The sequence below is a fragment of the Tachypleus tridentatus genome, chromosome 6 (assembly GCF_004210375.1).
Source record: "Tachypleus tridentatus isolate NWPU-2018 chromosome 6, ASM421037v1, whole genome shotgun sequence".
NCBI lineage: Eukaryota > Metazoa > Arthropoda > Merostomata > Xiphosura > Limulidae > Tachypleus > Tachypleus tridentatus.
In genome coordinates, this window is record NC_134830.1 from 123,831,277 (window position 1) to 123,851,411 (window position 20,135).

General features: G+C 32.9%; 1 protein-coding gene across 1 annotated transcript in view; it reads right to left on the reverse strand.

The window, feature by feature from the left end:
* The window catches only part of LOC143253543 (uncharacterized), a 21,958-nt gene extending 2,225 nt beyond the window's left edge, over window positions 1–19,733 (reverse strand). Inside the window, exons 1-14 of the mRNA XM_076507594.1 lie at window positions 19,445–19,733; window positions 17,639–17,736; window positions 15,692–15,857; window positions 14,102–14,310; window positions 10,748–10,931; window positions 9,543–9,644; window positions 6,185–6,295; window positions 5,520–5,894; window positions 4,906–5,120; window positions 3,411–3,597; window positions 3,107–3,208; window positions 2,445–2,555; window positions 1,743–2,219; window positions 1,129–1,343 (exon numbers count right to left, since the gene is read on the reverse strand). Of these exons, the coding sequence (XP_076363709.1) occupies window positions 1,129–1,343; window positions 1,743–2,219; window positions 2,445–2,555; window positions 3,107–3,208; window positions 3,411–3,597; window positions 4,906–5,120; window positions 5,520–5,894; window positions 6,185–6,295; window positions 9,543–9,644; window positions 10,748–10,931; window positions 14,102–14,310; window positions 15,692–15,857; window positions 17,639–17,736; window positions 19,445–19,718 (2,826 nt within the window). The 5' untranslated portion in view covers window positions 19,719–19,733. The remainder of the gene's footprint in view (window positions 1–1,128; window positions 1,344–1,742; window positions 2,220–2,444; window positions 2,556–3,106; window positions 3,209–3,410; window positions 3,598–4,905; window positions 5,121–5,519; window positions 5,895–6,184; window positions 6,296–9,542; window positions 9,645–10,747; window positions 10,932–14,101; window positions 14,311–15,691; window positions 15,858–17,638; window positions 17,737–19,444) is intronic.
* Between the last annotated feature and the right edge of the window lie 402 nt (window positions 19,734–20,135).

Genomic DNA, 20,135 nt, shown 5'->3' on the forward strand with positions numbered 1-20,135 from the left:
GGATGTGATGTAGAAGGATAACTGATTGGATATGCTTCAGAAGGATGACTGATTGGATATGTTATAGAAGGATGACTGATTGGATATGCTTTAGAAGGATGACTGATTGGACATGTTGTAGAAGGATGACTGATTGGATGTGTTGTAGAAGGATGACTGATTGGATATGTTATAGAAGGATTACTGATTGGATATGCTTTAGAAGGATGACTGGTTGGACATGTTGTAGAAGGATTACTGAAGAATGTGAGTATGTCATTGAAAACTGTTTGAAAACTACATATGTTTTAAGTCACGAATGTTCAGTAATATCTATTTATCACCATAACATCCAATGGTGAGTGTGTTTTTACCAGAAAATCTAGATGTGGGTGTATTTATTTCTAGAACATCAATTAGTGGGTATATTTATCACCATAACATCCAATGGTGAGTGTGTTTTTACCAGAACATCTAGATGTGGGTGAATTTATTTCCAAAACATACATTTATGTGTATATTTATTCCCATAACCTCCAGTGGTAGGTGTATTTATTTCTAGAACATCAATTAGTGGGTATATTTTGCACAATAACATCAAGTAGTCGGTGTATTTAATTCTAGTTTGTGTATTTATTTCCAGAACGCCCAATAACGTGATTGATAGGGAGAGCGAAGTAAAGATGTTGAAATATTTTCATTTAGTCGTTTGGAGAAATGTGAAATATTTTCTAAATCACTATGGTAACAAAAGAGTAAAATATCATGTTTTCTGTATTAGACGGTAAGTTTTATGTTTTGTGTATTATATTTTGACTGTCTTGAGTCAGGTACCAGACAGTGAGTTCATGTTGTAATTATGGTTCTGCAATCTTGTCTGAAACTGTAAATACATTAATTGTTTTTAATTAGTCCAGAAAAGTTCCCATTATTAAATTTATAAAGGTATCAATGATCCAAAAGTAAGTGTTAGTAAGTTGAACATAAATCTCTTGGTTACAAAACTGTTGAATAAAAATACAAACTGGATCAAATACAAAAAGAAAGACTCAGTAACAGAGTTTTATATTTGGTTGAATATAAAACAAACTGTCAAGATCAAAATTGAGACGAATATTCTCGTAATGCTATAGTTCTAAATTTCCTTACCTGTCCACCATTTAGAACACTAACAAACAGTTTGAGACCACTATTTGTTTCTACCACCATGTTGTTCTGTAGATCTTGTGGGTTGAGAGAAAGGCTGATAATATGGTTTAGAAGTACATGTCTTAGTAACTGAGGGTTATTCCTGAGCTCATTTAGAACTCCAGACGGAAGATTGGAAAAGGCATCGTCAGTAGGGACGAGGACTGTGAATGGACCTGTTAGAAAATACAGTAATTAAAGATATCTATTAATAACTTGAAGAGACCTGTTAGAAAACAGAGTAATTAAAAATATCTATTAATATCGAACAACTGTTAATAATTATCAAATTAGAAAAATGAATATAGTAGATTAAACCACTACAATATTTGTTTAATCATATTATTGGTTACAACGTTAAACTACTAAAACAATTGTTTAACCATATTGTTGGTTACTACGTTGAACAACTAAAACCATTGTTTAACAGTATTGTTAGTTACCACGTTAAACCACTAAAAATTATAAATATCGTTTTAACGTATTGTTTATTTCAGAAAAAACACGTTTATGTTTCAAGTTTACAATGTTTTTAGTTGTTTATACCAACACTTTAAATAAAATTATTATTTTACCTCGTTGTTTGAGGATATCTACACCAGATTGTTGAAGTAAATCTTGAAAGATGGTAAGACCCACTGGCTGTCCTTGGACATTGAGACCAGGCATTTTAATAATCTGATTAATCGTATTTCCTGTAGGAGGAGGAGAACCACCTCCAGTCACCAGACGTGGTGGAGAAGAACTTGCTCCACCGTGCTGGTTTACAGGGAATGTTGATATTGGCGGTTGACCGAGAATAGGTGTGCCTGGACGAGTATGAGAGGACGGACGTTGAGGCTGACCTCGGGGGGGTGTTCCTGGACGAAAATGAGTGGATGGATGTTGTGGCTGACCTATAGGAGGTGTTCCTGGACGAAATGAAGTTGTACCAGCACCTAGCTGAGATGATGGTTGTGTAAAAAGAACTCGATCAATCGAATGTATGACTCCATTTTCTGTTAAGATATCGAACTCGACGATGTTGGCATTGTTGACTTTAACAGATCTATCTGGTGATTCAAACAAGAAACAAATAAAGTTTTAGATACACGAATTTAAACAGATCTGCATTATTATTACACTGTTATTTATGTTAAATAATCATGTTGAATCGTACAAATGTTAAAAAATTTGGTTGGATCATACAGTTGTTATACAGTCTATTTCAATCGGAGGTTTCTTTTCTTATGGAGCGGTTAGTGACGACAGAACAGTATAACTACCACTACACTTACCTGACGTAACAAAAAACCGGAGCTGCTGCCCTCTAGAGGTTGGAAGAATCAAACCACTTGTGAATTCTTTCTTATAATGAACGCTGTCTACAACGTGGTTCAGTATCAACTCTGTATAGAAGAAAATAATGCACAGCTCAATTACAAAGAACCCAAAACACGCATCACTACATTTATAATATCTTGGCGTATGGTTATCAGTGACACGGAACAACATATATAACTACATTAGTAATAACTTGGATGTTAATAAGAGTTTGGTGTTTCAATGAAAGATACGTACACCTCTCATAAGGAACAAGATTTATTACTGCTTTAAAATAACTTATCATAAAAAGAAAGGTTTTCATTAAACCTTGCTGTTAATAAACTACACTACATGTGATTTTTAGTTTCTTCACATTGTATAGAACTAAAACATCACTCTCTAAGTTGCAACTACTTAGACAATTAAGTGAATCACGAAAACCTTGTATCTTTTAGTGCACCTGAATTAGACAACAACTTCTATAAAACATTGTCTGAAACTGTTTAGTTAGACAGTAAAATGATCCATGAATAACTTGTACCTTTTAGTGCACCTGGATTAGACAACAATTTCTATAAAACATTGTCTGAAACTGTTTAGTTAGACAGTAAAATGAACCATGAATAACTTGTACCTTTTAGTGCACCTGGATTAGACAACAATTTCTCTAAAACGTTCTCTGGAAGTGCTGCAAATGCTTCATCTGTTGGAGCAAACACTGTATAAGGACCGGCACCTGAAAAATATATTACAGGATATGGATATTTACACCCTACAATATAGTAAATTAGAAGTTTCTGCCTACCGAGTTACTATAAATATTTGTTAAATTATACTTATAAAGTAAAGTTTTAGATATGTTAAATAAACTGTATAATTGATATCATTTTAAAGATAGGGTAGTTTATCTACAGCTATGGTGATAAAGAGTTTATTACCTCGAAGAGTGTTCTCTAACCCAGATTTTATAACTAAAGACAACAGCTGGCTGAGGTTAGGGCGATCTTTTAGTGCCACAGATATGTCTCGTTTTGGCAAAGGATATAGCACTCGATTAATGACGAAGACATATCCATTTTGAGCCAAAGTTGAAGCAATTACACTCGGTCCCCCTATCAATATTTTCTGAAATAATATTAAAAGAAATTCCACTTAGACGCTGATTCTATGTATTATCAACTTATTATTGTAAACCTGAAAACCAGTACGTTAAAATAGTCTTTTTTGTGGCTACGTCAGAAAGAAATGTCATGTCATAAGAATGTGTATATGTTTGGAAGAATGTACACATGTTTAAGAGAGATAGGAGAAAAGTGGTAATGGTATGGAAAGGGATGGCTGAATGATTTTGGATATATGCGGATTAATGGGGAAGAAAGTGGATGTTTAGGGAGGAAAGGAAGTAGAATAAATAGAAGTTTGTGAACAATTGACAAAAAAGTTGAATATGTCTTAGAGTGATAGTAAAAAACGGGATATACTTTATAGGGTTAACAGGAAAATTGATATGTTGGTGAGGAATGACAGAACAATATGAATATGTTGTAGGAGGATGACTGATTCCATATGTTGTAGAAGATGACAGATTAAACATGTTAAAGAAAGACGACTAATTGGATATGTTGAAGCAGAATGACTGAGTGGATATGTTGAAGCAGAATGACTGAGTGGATGTGTTGTAGAAGGATTATTGAAAAATGTGAATGTGTCATTGTCAATTGTCTGAAAACTACATATATTTTAAGCCAAAAATGTTCAGTAATATGTATTTATCATATAGCATCGAGGTTTGTGTGTATTTTTACCAGACACATTGGTTTGGTGTATTTATTTCTAGAACATCAATTAGTAAATATATTCTTCACCATAACATCCAGTGCATTTAATTCTAGAAGACTCACCAGTTTGTGTATTTATCTCCAGAACGCCCAATAACGCGATTGGTAGGGAGAGCGAAGTAAAGATGTTGAATTATTTTCATTTAGTCGTTTGGAGAAATGTGAAATATTTTCTAAATCACTATGGTAACAAAAGAGTAAAATATCATGTTTTCTGTATTAGACACTAAGTTTTATGTCTTGTGTATTATATTTTGACTGTCTTGAGTCAGGTACCAGACAGTGAGTGTCATGTTGTAATTATGGTGCTGCAATTTTGTCTGAAACTGTAAATGCATTAATTGTTTTTAATTAGTTCAGAAAAGTTCTCATTATTAAAGTTATAAAGGTATCAATGATCCGAAAGTATGTGTTAGTAAGTTGAACATAACAAATCTTGTGGTTACAAAACTGTTGAATAAAAATACAAACTGGATCAAATACAAAAATAAAGACTCAGAAACAGAGTTTTAGGTTTGGGTGAATATAAAACAAAAAGTCAAGAACAAAAGAGAAACGAATGTTGTTATAATACTAAAGTTATAAAACTTTGTACCTGTCCACCAGTTGGAACACTAACAAATAGTTTCAGACCACTGTTTGTTTCTATCACCATGTTGTTCTGTAGATGTTGTGGGTTGAGAGAAAGGCTGATAATATGGTTTAGAAGTACACGTCTTAGTAACTGAGGGTTGTTCCTGAGTTCATTTAGAACTTCAGACGGAAGATTAGAAAAGGCATCATCAGTAGGGACGAGGACTGTGAAGGGACCTGTTAGACAATACAGTAATTAAAGACTCTATTAACAATGTGAAAGGACCTGTTAGAAAATACAGTCGTTAAGGGATCAATGTAAAATAATCAGTTACTTTAACATAATACATTGTTTCAACATTTTTGTTTTATGTTTTTATAAATTTAGGTATAAAATACATAACTTGAACTTGGATTCTTTAATGATGAAGTATTAGTAATATAATTCAATGGAAGAGATTAAATCACTTACATTTGGTCTAAGATCTTTTTTGTGTAATGGACCAATGTCCTATGTAATTAATCAAAAATATAATTAATATGATGTGTCCCAACTGAAAATTTGTTTTTTCTTGTAGACATTTTTTTTTCAATTTTATATTTATTGAATATGTTTTTGAAAATTTAAGCATTTACCTTGTTTGGTCAGTGTATCTGTCAAGTCTGAAGTTTTAAGCAAGTCATAAAAGATGGTGAGACCAACTGGTTGCCCTTGGATATTGAGACCAGGCATTTCAATAATCTGAAGAATATTATTTCCTGTTGGAGGAGGAGCACCACCTCCAGTCACCAGCCCTGGTGGAGAGGTACCTTGTGGAGGAAAGCTGGGTTGTCTGATTCCTCCTACTAAACTTGATGGAGGTTTTCCTAATTGTTGAGTTACTTCTGGAAGGCATTGGCAATCCTTTAGGACTTGCTCGGGTAATAAAACACGATTAATGACATGAATGACACCATTCAAAACCATAAAATTTGGCTCAACCACTGGTATTCCATTGACCAACAAGAGTCCTGGTAAATAAATAAACAATATATTAATAGTCTTGAACTCTTAAGATATTTACTATAAATCCATGTTGAGCTTACTTACTGAAATATCCTGTTGAAAGTTAACTTTAAAGTATTTCTTATTTTCCTTCATGATTTTAGCAATAGATCATGGGAATAATTGACTGTAAGATTATACATTTGCTTGATTTAAAGAGAAGCCACCTGAGGATTGTAAGTCCAAAAATATATTTATATATACACATATAAATAACTTTCACAACTTTTAAAATAAATGTTGTCAAGATTATTACCTCTACGATCACTGAAGGTCAAAGGAGCGCCACCTACTGATGTCAGTGTTAGTCCATTCTTCAATGCTGCACTATAATATGTTCCTTTAAGAACATGATTCAAAAGAACCTCTGAAATAAAGAGAATTAAAACATTTGTCACTCACAAGCTTAAAGGTTGACTAACTCAGAAGCTTATTAAGAAACAATAGTATAAGAAGTACCTTTGATTTGAATCTGACAAAACAATGTGCCTGTTATTCTTGATGGCGAGAAAACCACTTGAAATAAAAATGAATCTCAGAACGGCTGATATGGGTATTAACACTTTATTAATAAGGGGAGAACAACGTTTCGACCTTCCCAGGTCATCTTCAGGTTGACAAAGACAGTTTGCAACCGACCGTTGCCGAACACATGTCTTAGGGATGAGAGTATAAACGGATACGGGATTGTAGGGGGCGTTGCAGTTAGATGTTAGGTTATTGATTAGTATAGATATGAAGGTGTTCGCATACATTCGTTTAAATTTGGTTATAGTTGCTGTATAAGTATGGTTTCTTTGATTTTGCTTTTGTTTATATTTGTTTCCCTTCTTAGTATCTCGGTGTTTTCTATGGTTGTGTTGTGTTTATTTGATTTGCTGTGTTTAAAAACGTGTGAAGGTGTTATTTGCGTTTTTTGAATCTAGTTTCCATTTTTCTGCTTGTTTCTCTAATATAGAAATCGTGGCAATTGATGCATTGTATTTTATAAATTATGTTGGTGTTGTGTTTGTTAGTGTAGTTTTTACATAGTATTGACTTTAGTTTTGTATCTGGTTTTTTGAAAAAAAATTGGTGTTTACTGGAATGTTGTGTTTTGTTATAAGTTTTTTTTTCCAAATGATGGTTATTTTTTCGTTGATGTCGGGAATATATGATATGTACCAGAGTAAGGTTTTGCAGTTTGTTGTTGATTGTGTTGTTAGTCTAGGTGAGTGCGTATAATATTTTTCGCGGCTATTTTTTGAGAAAATTTGTCAATGTTGATGAAGTGTGTGTTTTTATTGTTGATTTCATCGTTAATTTAAACACAGCCACAAAACTATGTTCATCCGATAAAATTAACAATGAAATCAACCAAATAAAACAACACTTCATCAACATCGACAAATTTTCTCAAAAAAAAAACCGCGGAAAATATTACACGCACTCACCTAGAGTAACAACACAATCAACAACAAACTACAAAACCTTACTCTGGTACATATAATTTATTCTCGATATCAGCGAAAAAATAACCATCATTTGGAAAAAAACTTATAACAAAACACAACATTCCAGTAAACACCAAATTTATTCAAAAAACCAGGTACAAAACTGAAGTCAATACTATGTAAAAACTACATTGACAAACACAACACCAACATAATTTATAAAATACAATGCGTCAATTACCACGACTTCTATATTAGAGAAACAAGCAGGAAAATGGAAACTAGATTCAAAGAACAAAAAAAACAACAAAAAACATCTTTACATGTTTTTGAACACTGCAAATCAAATAAACACAACATAACCATAGAAAACACCCAGATACTAAGTAGGGAAACAAAACAAACGCAAAATCAAAGAAGCACAACTTATACAGCAACTAAAACCAAAATTAAACCAATGTAAACGAACACCTTTATACCTATACTAATTAATAACCTATCATCTAACTGCATCGCCCCCTACAATCCCGTACCCGTTTATACTCAATCTGAAGATGACCTAGGAAGGTCAAAACGTTGTTCTCTGGTTATCAATAAAAGTGGTAATACCCATACCAGCGGTTCTGAGTTACAATGCTCCTGTTATTTAGTGAGTGTTGTATCCAATACCACATGATGTAGACCAGGCATGGCCATGTGGGTTCAGGCGTGCGACTCGTAATCTGAGGGTCGCGGGTTCGCATCGCCGTCGCACCAAGCATGCTCGCCTTTTCAGCTGTTGGAACGTTATAATGTGACGGTCAATCCCAATATTCATTGGTAAAAGAATAGCCCAAGAGTTCGCGGTGAGTGGTGATGACTAGCTGCCTTCCCTCTAGTTTTACACTGCTAAATTAGGGACGGCTAGCGCAGTGAGCCCTCGAGTAGCTTTGGGCGAAATTCAAAAAAACAAACAAACCACGTGACATATATAAAACCTATAACCAAACTACAGCAGAAGGCCATGTAGTTATTGTTACCTCGTGACTACTGTATCCAACATGACAAAACCGCTAACTAGTCTACAACAGAAGGACATGTAGTTATTGTTACCTATTCTGTATTGTATCCAATACCACATGTTATATATAAAACCTATAACCAGCTACAACATAAGGACATGTAGGTATTCTTACGTAGCATCATATTCAACACTGCATGATATATGTAGAATCTAAAATCATAAGGTAACAAAAGGACAACAATAAAACACTGCTTGATTACACTGGGTTTCAAACAATTGTCGTGGAGAGCAATAAAACAATTATTGATTACATTAGGTTTTACACAATTGTCGTATAGTACAATAAAACAATTTTTGATTACATTAGGTTTTACACAACTGTCGTATTGCACAATAAAACAATTTTTGATTACACTAGGTTATAAACAACTGTCGTATAGAGCAATATAACAATTACTGACTACACTGGATATTAAACAACTGTCGTACTACAGAACAATAAAACAATAGCTGATTACACTCGGTTTTAAACAATTGTCGTATAGAGCAATAAAACAATTATTGACTACACTAGGTTTTAAACACTATCGTATAGAACAATAAAATATCTATTGATTACACTAGGTTTTCAATAACTAACAATTGATTTGCTCTAGAAGTATGCACATGATATCCATTTGAATTTTTCTAACAATTATTGTTCTAGGTGGATTTGAAAAGGATTGAAAGTTGAAATATCTTTTCCACACTTACTATTACGATGATTATTTAGTTCATGCATTATGACAAATCAAATCATTCTCTTCGATAAAGTTTCATTATAACATTTACTGCTTGAAAATAACATCCTACTAAAAACCCTAAAAATCAAACAATTGTCTTCACTCAGAATAACACTTTCCTGAGAAAGCTCAGATCGAACAACTCGCTGTTTAGAATAATTCCACAGTCTTGAATTCAATTACTTCAATAACACGTTTACAGTTATCGTCAAATCAGAAAAGTCGAAATAACATCCTCTAACAGAGTTGTTACGACTATTCAGAAAAAGACAGTTCTAACTTTATTGTTTCTACGAAACAACTATCCCTTCATTAGTGACAGGATATCTTACTATTGTCTAAGAAATACTACTAACGTTTCTATTAGTGGGATGGGCAATGATTTTCAACACTTACGTCTTAATAAAGTAACGTTTGACTTCAAGATGTCACTCACTACTGGAGGAAGATTCTGAAAAGCCTCATCTGCAGGGGCAAATATGGTGTAACTGTTTCCATCTGGCGAATGAACACAAAATACCTTAACACGAGGAAATATGAAGTAAAAAATGATACATGAATTAACAATGGCTTAGATAAGAATAGAATTAAACAAGAGAAGACAGTACATTATCGGATTAGAAGAGAGGGAGAAGACATAAAACAAGACAATACATTAATGGGATAGATGAGACAAGACAGACATAAAACAAGACAATACATTATTGGATTGGATGAGATAAGACGGACATAAAACAAGACAATACATTATTAGGTTGGATGAGATAAAACAGACATAAAACAAGATAATACATTATTGGATTGGATGAGACAAGACAGACATAAAACTAGACAATACATTATTGGGTTGGATGAGATAAGACAGACATAAAACAAGACAATACATTATTGGATTGGATGAGATAAGACGGACATAAAACAAGACAATACATTATTAGGTTGAATGAGATAAGACAGACATAAAACAAGATAATACATTAATGGGATAGATGAGACAAGACAGACATAAAACAAGACAATACATTATTGGATTGGATGAGATAAGACGGACATAAAACAAGACAATACATTATTGGGTTGGATGAGATAAGACAGACATAAAACAAGACAATACATTATTGGGTTGGATGAGACAAGACAGACATAAAACTAGACAATACATTATTGGGTTGGATGAGATAAGACAGACATAAAACAAGACAATACATTATTGGGTTGGATGAGATAAGACAGACATAAAACAAGACAATACATTATTGGATTGGATGAGATAAGACAGACATAAAACAAGACAATACATTATTGGGTTGGATGAGATAAGACAGACATAAAACAAGACAATACATTATTGGATTGGATGAGATAAGACAGACATAAAACAAGACAATACATTATTAGGTTGGATGAGATAAGACGGACATAAAACAAGACAATACATTATTAGGTTGGATGAGATAAGACAGACATAAAACAAGATAATACATTAATGGGATAGATGAGATAAGACAGACATAAAACAAGACAATACATTATTGGGTTGGATGAGATAAGACAGATGTGATTTTGTTTAAGATTATTTGGTTGATGTCGTGTTTTCTTACCTGAAAGTCGTTTGTCAAGGCCAGCCAACACCAGCAGGCCGTATAATTCCACTTGTGTCCACTTTGTCTGTCCAACAAGATCCATGGAAGGAACTGGATAAAGTACTCGATCAATAACATGAACAGTGTCCCTGTTGTAATGTCCATTCGGATCCGCTATTTGTGCGCCGTTAACAGTTATCTCCTAGAACGAGTCATATCATCAAACTTCAACATATGTATATATATCATTCAACTTCAACAGATGTATATATATCATTCAACTTCAACACATGTCTATATCATTCAACTTCAACACGTGTCTATATCATATAACTTCAACACGTATATGTATCATTTAACTTCAACACATGTATACATCATTCAACTTCAACACGTATATATCATTCAACTTCAACACGTGTCTATATCATTCAACTTCAACACATGTATATATCATTCAACTTCAACATGTGTCTATATCATATAACTTCAACACGTATATATCATTTAACTTCAACACGTGTCTATATCATTCAACTTCAACACGTATATATCATTCAACTTCAACACATGTATATATCATACAACTTCTGAATACCATTACGTATACAGAAAAGACATCGATTCGGTTTAGTCCTTAGAACACTATTGACGTGTTTCACGAGTTCATCACATGTGTGTAGTGTGTCTCATTAAGTTTCGTCAGACTGTAGTCCAGAAATCTTGTCACGTCTCTAATTCTGAGTCAATCATTAATATGAAACAATTTTATTTACTTTATGTATGTTTATTATCATATATCATGTTCTATTGTTCATCACTACGTAATTTTAACTCCAATTAAATAAAACCATTTTAAATGTTTCTACTGTTATACTTTATTTTCTCTCAAGTAGTAGTTCCCAGTTCAGTTTGATTTAAGTAGCACCAGTCGAACTTATTATATGATCTTTAATGAGATACTACAGTGACAACCCGTTAAGGACAGCATTTTCAACAATATTTATATTATTTATAATAACAGTTATACTTTTTATATTATTTTGATAAGGTAACACAATTCTCAACAAAAAGTGTTTCTCTAAACACGTATTACAGCAATTTAACATAGACTGTAACAACTAATGTTTTTTCTAAACACCTGCTCCATCAAAGAAGCAGAGCTCTTGAGAACTAGTGTGTTGTCGTCCTCAAACACGTGTTCCAACAAGTTAGTACAGCCCTTAACAACTAGTGTCATTTTCCAAGAAGTTAACACAATCCACCACAACTGGTGTGTTACATAAACACACGTATCAACAAACTGATACAGTCCACCACAACTATTGCATGTTTTAAGAACATAGTCCAATAAGTTAACAGAGATCTTAACATTTAACGTATCTTTAAAAAACGAGTTCCAACAATGTAAGAGCCCATAAAAACTGATACATTTCTAAAACTTGTTATAACAAGCTAACACAGTTCTCAACACCTAGTGTTGTTACTAAATACTCAAACGCAAACTAACGTGGCAGGGGTTAGTTTAGAGAGAGAGAAATCAGAAGAATTCTCTCTCCAACTGGGATGTTCAGGAACGTTGTGGTTCCTCTTCGTCCCCTTTCGTGGAAGGTTATTAGGTTTAGTTTTATTATTTATTTATTAAATAATTTTTGACTCTTTTTTGGGTGAATGAGGTCATTCTTAATGTTATCCTAGACCGAGGCAAAGGCAGCACCGGAGAGAACGGCCAGGTCCCGTCCCGAAAGGCAGATGTCAAAGTAAATATGAACATGAAATCAAACGACCCGACTCAGGGTCTGGCAAAAAAGTTGCCTGGGCTGGGATCTAAAAACCCAATGCCTAAGTTTTTGCTGTGAGGGGAAACGGGAGTGCCCCGAGAAAACCCACTTTCACAGGACAGGCGCCGAAAGTTTTGCCTGTCCTGTGCCCGATATCTGAAAAAGAGAATACATATTATTAACATGAGTTTAATTCTTTAGATACTTTGTTGTGTAATTTGTGATTCTTGAAATATGTTGTAAGGTGAAATGTATTTTGTTGGTGCACTAGTTAATTTGTATAGTGATGCCGTTAGTTTGTTTATGTTTTCTGCTTTTAGATAATAGTTGTGTGATATTTCCGTTAGTCTATTTCTTAATGTTGGTAAGTTACTGATTTGATGTATATAATTTACTGGCGTGAATGACGGTAGACTGAATGCAGATCTTAGTATTCTGTTCTGTTGAACTTGGATTTTCTGGAGTGTGTTATTTGACATATTGTATGTTACTTGACATCCATACTCTATTAGTGGACGGATGTAAGCCTTGTATATTTAGATAATGGTGTTTGGTGAACATTTCGATTGTCTACTGGTTAGAGTCATTAGGTGTGAAATCCGTTTTCTAATTGATGAGTGTATATTGTTAACATGTTTTTTCCATGTTAGTTTTGTGTCGAAAGTGATGCCAAGGAATGTGATGTTTTTGCTCATGTTAATGGGCGTATTTCCGAGTGATAATTTTATTTTTCTAGATTTTTTCTTTGTTTTTTAATTTCCTGTAGAAGGTGATTGCTTGTGTTTTAGTTGGATTTAACACTACTCTCCACTTGTTACTCCATGTTGAGACGTTGTTCAGTGATTCTTGTACGCGAGACATGATTATCACTGGGTTTCTGGAGATGCTCCAGATAGCGATGTCGTCTGCGTATTGTGAATTATGCGTGTATGTTAGATTTGGGAAAGGTATGTCACTGACGAAAATAATGTATAAAAGTGGTGAGAGGACTGATCCTTGGGGCACTCCTGCGGTTATATTAAATGATTTAGATATAGTTTTATTGACTTTTACTTGTGCTGTTCTATCTGTTAAGAAATTTGAAATCCATTTAACTATAGTGGGATTTATTTTCAGGTGTTTTAGTTTGTATTTGATGGCATTGTGCCATACGCTGTCGAATGCTTTTTTGACATCTAGGAATACCCCAATGGTTACTTGGTTGTTGTTGAAAGCTTTATAGATTGATTCGGTTAGTCGCGTGAGGTGATCTGTTGTTTGCCTGTTTTTCCTGGAGGCATTTTGGGATTCTGGAAGGATGTTATTTGATTCACAAAAATGGAGAAGACGGTTGGAGATAACTCTCTCCATCAGTTTGCCAAGGCAGCTTAACAGATTGATGGGACGGAAATTATCTGGATTAGTTCTGTTGGTTTGTTTCTTTAGGATCGTGGTTATAATGGCTTTTTTCCAAGTGTCAGGGTAATATCCAGTTGCTAGTGAAATGTTCATGATGTTTGTGAGGTGTTGTAATATTACTAAATACTTGTTCCAACAAATCAACACAGTTCTATTTTTATAATTAGTGCTACCCTTTTTTTTTTTTTTTTACCTGTCCGTAAACGTTGAATCTGATTGGTGTTCCTTGCACTGTGTTTTGGGTGACGTCATTACGTATCGACGACGAACTGACCGACCCTGGTACAATATGGTAGAGAATAAATTCTCTGAGTTTCTTGTGGTCATTTGCTATCTGTTCAAGTGTTCCACCGGGTATCAAGGTAAAGGCTTTATCATTTGGTGCGAAAACCGTGAACGTTCCTAAATAAATTAATTACAAAGTTAGAGAGTCACATATCTGTGGAAAACCAAACTTCCTGCATTTAGTTGAAACTTTCTGAAACAAAGAACCTGATTTTCTCTTCAAGCTACAAGTTTTAAATTAACCAGTCTGGTGTATGATATAAAAGCAGTCACACTAAATACAAGTAACATTCGGTGTTTTAATGCATTTTTTAAAACCAATTATTATCTTACTTGTATTAGTTTACGATCTATAAAATAATGTATTTACCATATCACATAGGAAGTTAATTAAAAGATGTCTAACTATCTTGGACAGATAAATCATGTCCTTTGTTGTACAAATATGGAATGTATCATATAACTTACTTTTACTTTGCTGTACAAACAGAATATTTCACATAACTTACTTTAGCTTTGTTCTGTAAACGTAAAATATTCCAGATACCAAACTCTCATCTAGTTTACTGTACAAACATATGATATGCCAAACACAGAACTCATTTTAACTTTTCTGTACAAACATAGAATATTCCAGATAACCATATCATGCTCACTTTACTACCGTGTTTCTCCGATAATAAGACCTACCCATAAAATAAGACCTAGTGTGATTTTTGGGGATAGTTTTAATATAAGCCCTACCCTTAAAATAAGTCCTAGTTAAGAGTGGCAGGAAGAGGAAAGAAATAAAAAAAAATAATTTATTAATTAGTTTAATAGTTAGTTAATTAGTTTGTTTAAGTATTAATCAGTTAGTTTAATAGTTTAATAATAGTTTATTTTAAATGGTTAGTTTAATAGTTTTACTTTGTAACTTCATTTTTTTAATATATCAAAATAAGACATCCCCCGAAAATAAGCCCTGGTGTCATATTTTGGAGTGAAAATTAATATAAGCCCTGTCTTATTTTCGGAGAAACACGGTATACGAGTAATAGAATATTAATTATAAGAATATTTTAAGAGGATTAATTTTATATTTAATTAATCGTTGATTAATTTCTTGTTTAGTGATAGATTAGTTTTTTGTTTCTAAGTGGATTAATTTTTTGTTTAACCATGAATTAGTTTCTTATTTCTAAGTAGATTAATTTCTGTTTTGAATAGATTAATTTCTTTGTAAGTGGACAAGTTTTCTGTCTTTAAGTAAACTGATTTTCCGTTTTTAAGTAAGACCATTTCCTGTTAATTCGTACATTAGTTCCCAGTTTCTAAGTGACTTAATACCCTATTTAATATCGGATAAATTCTTTGTTTTAAAATGAATAAACTTCTTGTTCAATCTCGGAATAACCCTTGTTTCTAAATGGATTAATTTACCGTTTTTTATTAGATTAATTTCTTGTTTAATCGTGGATTAGGTCCCTATTTTTAATCAATAACATCTTGTTTTCACCTGTGGATGATAAGATATCCTCTGGCCTGACGAGTCGAAGGTATTTACAAAATTTATTTAGGCCCTTTCCTATTAGAAATTCATAAAATTTCTCATATTGTCCTGGTGCGTTTCTTGCTTGTCGGGATAAAATTGGTGACCATAAACGGTAGTCCTTCTCAAGACTCTAAAAAAAGAAAAAGATACATTAAGAAAAATCCGTTAACTATAATATGTCGTGATTATTGAAAGTTTAAAATGTAGCCAATTTGCTTATTAGGTTTAGAAAACATTAAGAACAAACATCATCTACAACATATCGTGATTATTGGAAGTTGAAAATGTAACTAATTCGCTAATTAGGTTTAGAAAACATTAAAACAAACTTTATCTACAATATATCATGATTATTGGAAGTTTAAAATTACATTAATTTGTTAATTAGTTTTAGAAAACAGTTTTCTTGAGCCCACAACACGATGTACTTTACATAACGGGTTGCCACTTACACCACATGACGTATGCGACAAAACACGATATACGTTTCTTTGTAGTTATGAAGCCTGTATGACGTAATAACATTTTTCACGATACCATTACATTAAGTCACTTGGTCTAGCTTACAGGATATCGGTACATAAAATCATAGGATATAGAGCACAAGATACTGCTATGTCAAGTCACGTAGTCTGAAGTACACATTGTAAAGAGCAATAGATATATTTACATCATGTTACATGGTTTAGGACACAGGATTTAGTTACATTATGTTACATGGTTTATTACACAGGATTTAGTTACATTATGTTACATGGTTTATTACACAGGATTTAGTTACATCATGTTACATGGTTTAGGACGCAGGATTTAGTTACATTATGTTACATGGTTTATTACACAGGATTTAGTTACATTATGTTACATGGTTTAGGACGCAGGATTTAGTTACATCATGTTACATGGTTTATTACACAGGATTTAGTTACATCATGTTACATGGTTTAGGACACAGGATTTAGTTACATTATGTTACATGGTTTATTACACAGGATTTAGTTACATCATGTTACATGGTTTAGGACGCAGGATTTAGTTACATCATGTTACATGGTTTATTACACAGGATTTAGTTACATCATGTTACATGGTTTAGGACACAGGATTTAGTTACATTATGTTACATGGTTTAGGCCACAGGATTTAGTTACATTATGTTACATGGTGTCAACATTTTATATAAAGTTATTTTAATTTTGATACTCCTAAAGTAAAGATTCCTTGTCCTATTGATGTTCTTACAGTAATGAATCTTTGTTCTACTGATGTTCCTAAAGTATAGAACCTTTGTCTTACTGATATTACTAAAGTATAGAACCTTTGTCTTACTGATATTAATAAAGTATAGAATCTTTGTCCTACTGATATTACTAAAGTAAAGAATCTTTGTCCTACTGATTTTCTTAAAGAAAGAATTTTTGTTCTACTAATATTCTGGGGATAAAGAACCTTCGTTCTGCAGATACTCTAAAGGTAAAGAACCTTTATCTAGTTGGTACTTTAGAGGTTAAGATTATTTCTTTCATTGTTATTCTGCAGGTAAAGAACTTTTATCCCTCTGATGTTCCAAATAGTAAAGAATCTTTGTCTCTCTGGTACTTTTAATGTAAGAATGTTTGTGTAACTGATGAAATGAGTTTTTCATTCTTTAATAAAACTGATGACAATGTGGTATCTCTCAAGTAACAGACCGTGAAATAGTTTTTACTTCGTTAAATATTTCCAAAATGTAAAAAATTTCCAATTTCCTTTTAAGTTATCACAGATGTTCCCAAGAGGTCTCTGTGTTGTAGATGGTGCTAGTAACAGGATGTTTCTTTGTTGTGGATAATACTAATATCCTAGCTGAGTTTCGCTAGACATGGTTGAGATTTATTCAAATGTTTACAATGTTCTCTCTTAAGGCCTTACCTTCCCATCCTGTTTGCCTTCTTCACTACTAACAAGAAGATTACGCCACACTTGGCTTCTTGTAGTCTGCTTGGGATCTTCATTGCCATAAGATAGTCCTGAATTAAATCACCGAAATAAAAAAGAGACTACAAATAAGAAAAACACTTTCTTCAAACAAAATAAGACTAATAAAAACGTAGCTATTGACCGACTAGGCACCATACATCTAGGATGTATATAGAAACTACCATCAACTGGAAACAGTTCAGAACAAACGCTAGCGTGTTATAGTTTACAAAAATTTGTTTTAATCTCAGCTTTCGTTTTCATAAATTCGTGTTTTCAATACTTGAAATCTTAAAAGCGATACAGTTTTAGACGTATTAATATATAAATATAGCATTTATGTTCGACGTATAACAACACAAGATACACGGTATATAGTTTGAGAATCGTAGCGCTAAAAAAGATAGTGAGATTTATAACTAAACAAACCACAAGGAATTACAGTGCTAGATACATAATACTCCACAGGTAGCAATTATAGTGTTAGATACATAATACTCAACAAATAACAAGTATAGTGTTAGATACATAATACTCCACAAATAACAAGTATAGTGTTAGAAGTTTAACTCTCCAAAATGTGAGAAATATACTGTTAGAAGTATAATATTTAAAAACAATTATATACGAGTACATCAGATCACATTATTCCAAACATTAACTTTATGTAAATTATGTCAAATTATCCAAAAAATTAGTTTTTAATAAATCAGGTCACACTACTGTAAAAAATAAATGTCAGTAAATCAATCACAATATCCAAACCATTAGACGTCAATAAATCAGGTCACATAATCGTAAACAATAAATGTCAGTTAATCACGTCACACTATCCTGAACATGAGTTTTAATAAATCAGGTCACACTATCCTAAACAATATGTGTCAGTAAATCAGGTCACGCTATCCTGAACATAAGTTTTAAATAAATCAGATCAAACTATCCTAAACAATAAATGTCAGTAAATCAGGTCACACTATCCTAAACAATACAGTAAATGAGGTCGCACTATCATGCACATGATTTTTTAACATATCAGGTCACATTATTCTAATAATTAGATTTTAATAAACCAGGTCACACTATTCTAAAAATTAGATAACAGTAAATCCTAAACAATAATTGTTAGTAAATGCGATCAAACTAACCTAAACATTAGTTCCTAGCAGTTTGGATAACACTAGCCTTAGAGGTATTTATACAAGTCACGATGGTTAGGTAGTTTATAGGTGTTTATATACAAGTCAAGATGTTTAGGTAGTTTATAGGATTTTATATACAAGTCAAGAAGAAATAGGTAGTTTATAGGTGTTTGTATACAAGTCAAGATGTTTAGGTAGTTTATAGGTGTTTATATACAAGTCAAGATGGTTAGGTAGTTTATAGGTGTTTATATACAAGTCAAGATGGTTATGTAGTTTATAGGATTTTATATACAAGTCAAGAAGAAATAGGTAGTTTATAGGTGTTTGTATACAAGTCAAGATGTTTAGGTAGTTTATAGGTGTTTATATACAAGTGAAGATGGTTAGGTAGTTTATAGGTGTTTAAATACAAGTGAAGATGATTAGGTAGTTTGTAGGAGTTTATATGCAAGTCAAGATAGACTAGGTAGTGGACAATCACTATTAGTAGTATTATACACCTGTAAACTTTTACAATGACAACTTATATATATACAAGTCAATGTATAGTAGGTGGGTTACAGGTATTTATATACTTATATGGTAAAGGAGAAGTCTTTTATATCCTACATACCATTTGTTGACAACTTTCCTAAGTTTTCCGGTATCTGGCTAAAAACGATACTGTACAACAGTGTTGTCACAGTAACGCTGAAGAGGATCCAGGTAGACATACCGTAACTCCTCTTCAGGCAAACAATGTAACTGGTGTCAACTCTTAGAGCAGAATGTTTAACTTCTATTTCTAAAGCGTCTTGGTTACAGACACGCAGAGACGGTGAGGCACAGACTACCCTCTTAAATATGGTCTGGGAACTTAAGGGTGTCCTTGATAGGTGAGTAGGCATGTCGACCTGAAGCGTAGGGAGGTGGGGCGAGCACGTTTAACAGGGCAGAGGTTACACATGGCGAATAATAGTTCTCAAGTGGGTTTTGGGCGTAGACCAATTACGAAGAAGAAATGGTAAGAGTAGACCTATAAAAACAAGTGATTCTCAGAAATGTCAGACTTTCTCTTGTCGTTAAGTCATCCAAAGACGCGTCATTTCAGTCGTGTTGAAAATGTGGTTTTAAAATGATTTGTTGAAAACTGCGCGATGTATGAAAACGAGTTTCAACATCCAAAATAAATTCATATTTCACACAAAATACCACTGAAGTAAACATAAAAATACCATTTCAGTTAAATTGTTAACTGTAATAATAACTATAACATTACATTGTGATAGTTCAGGTGATAATAACAACAACAGTAACACTACACT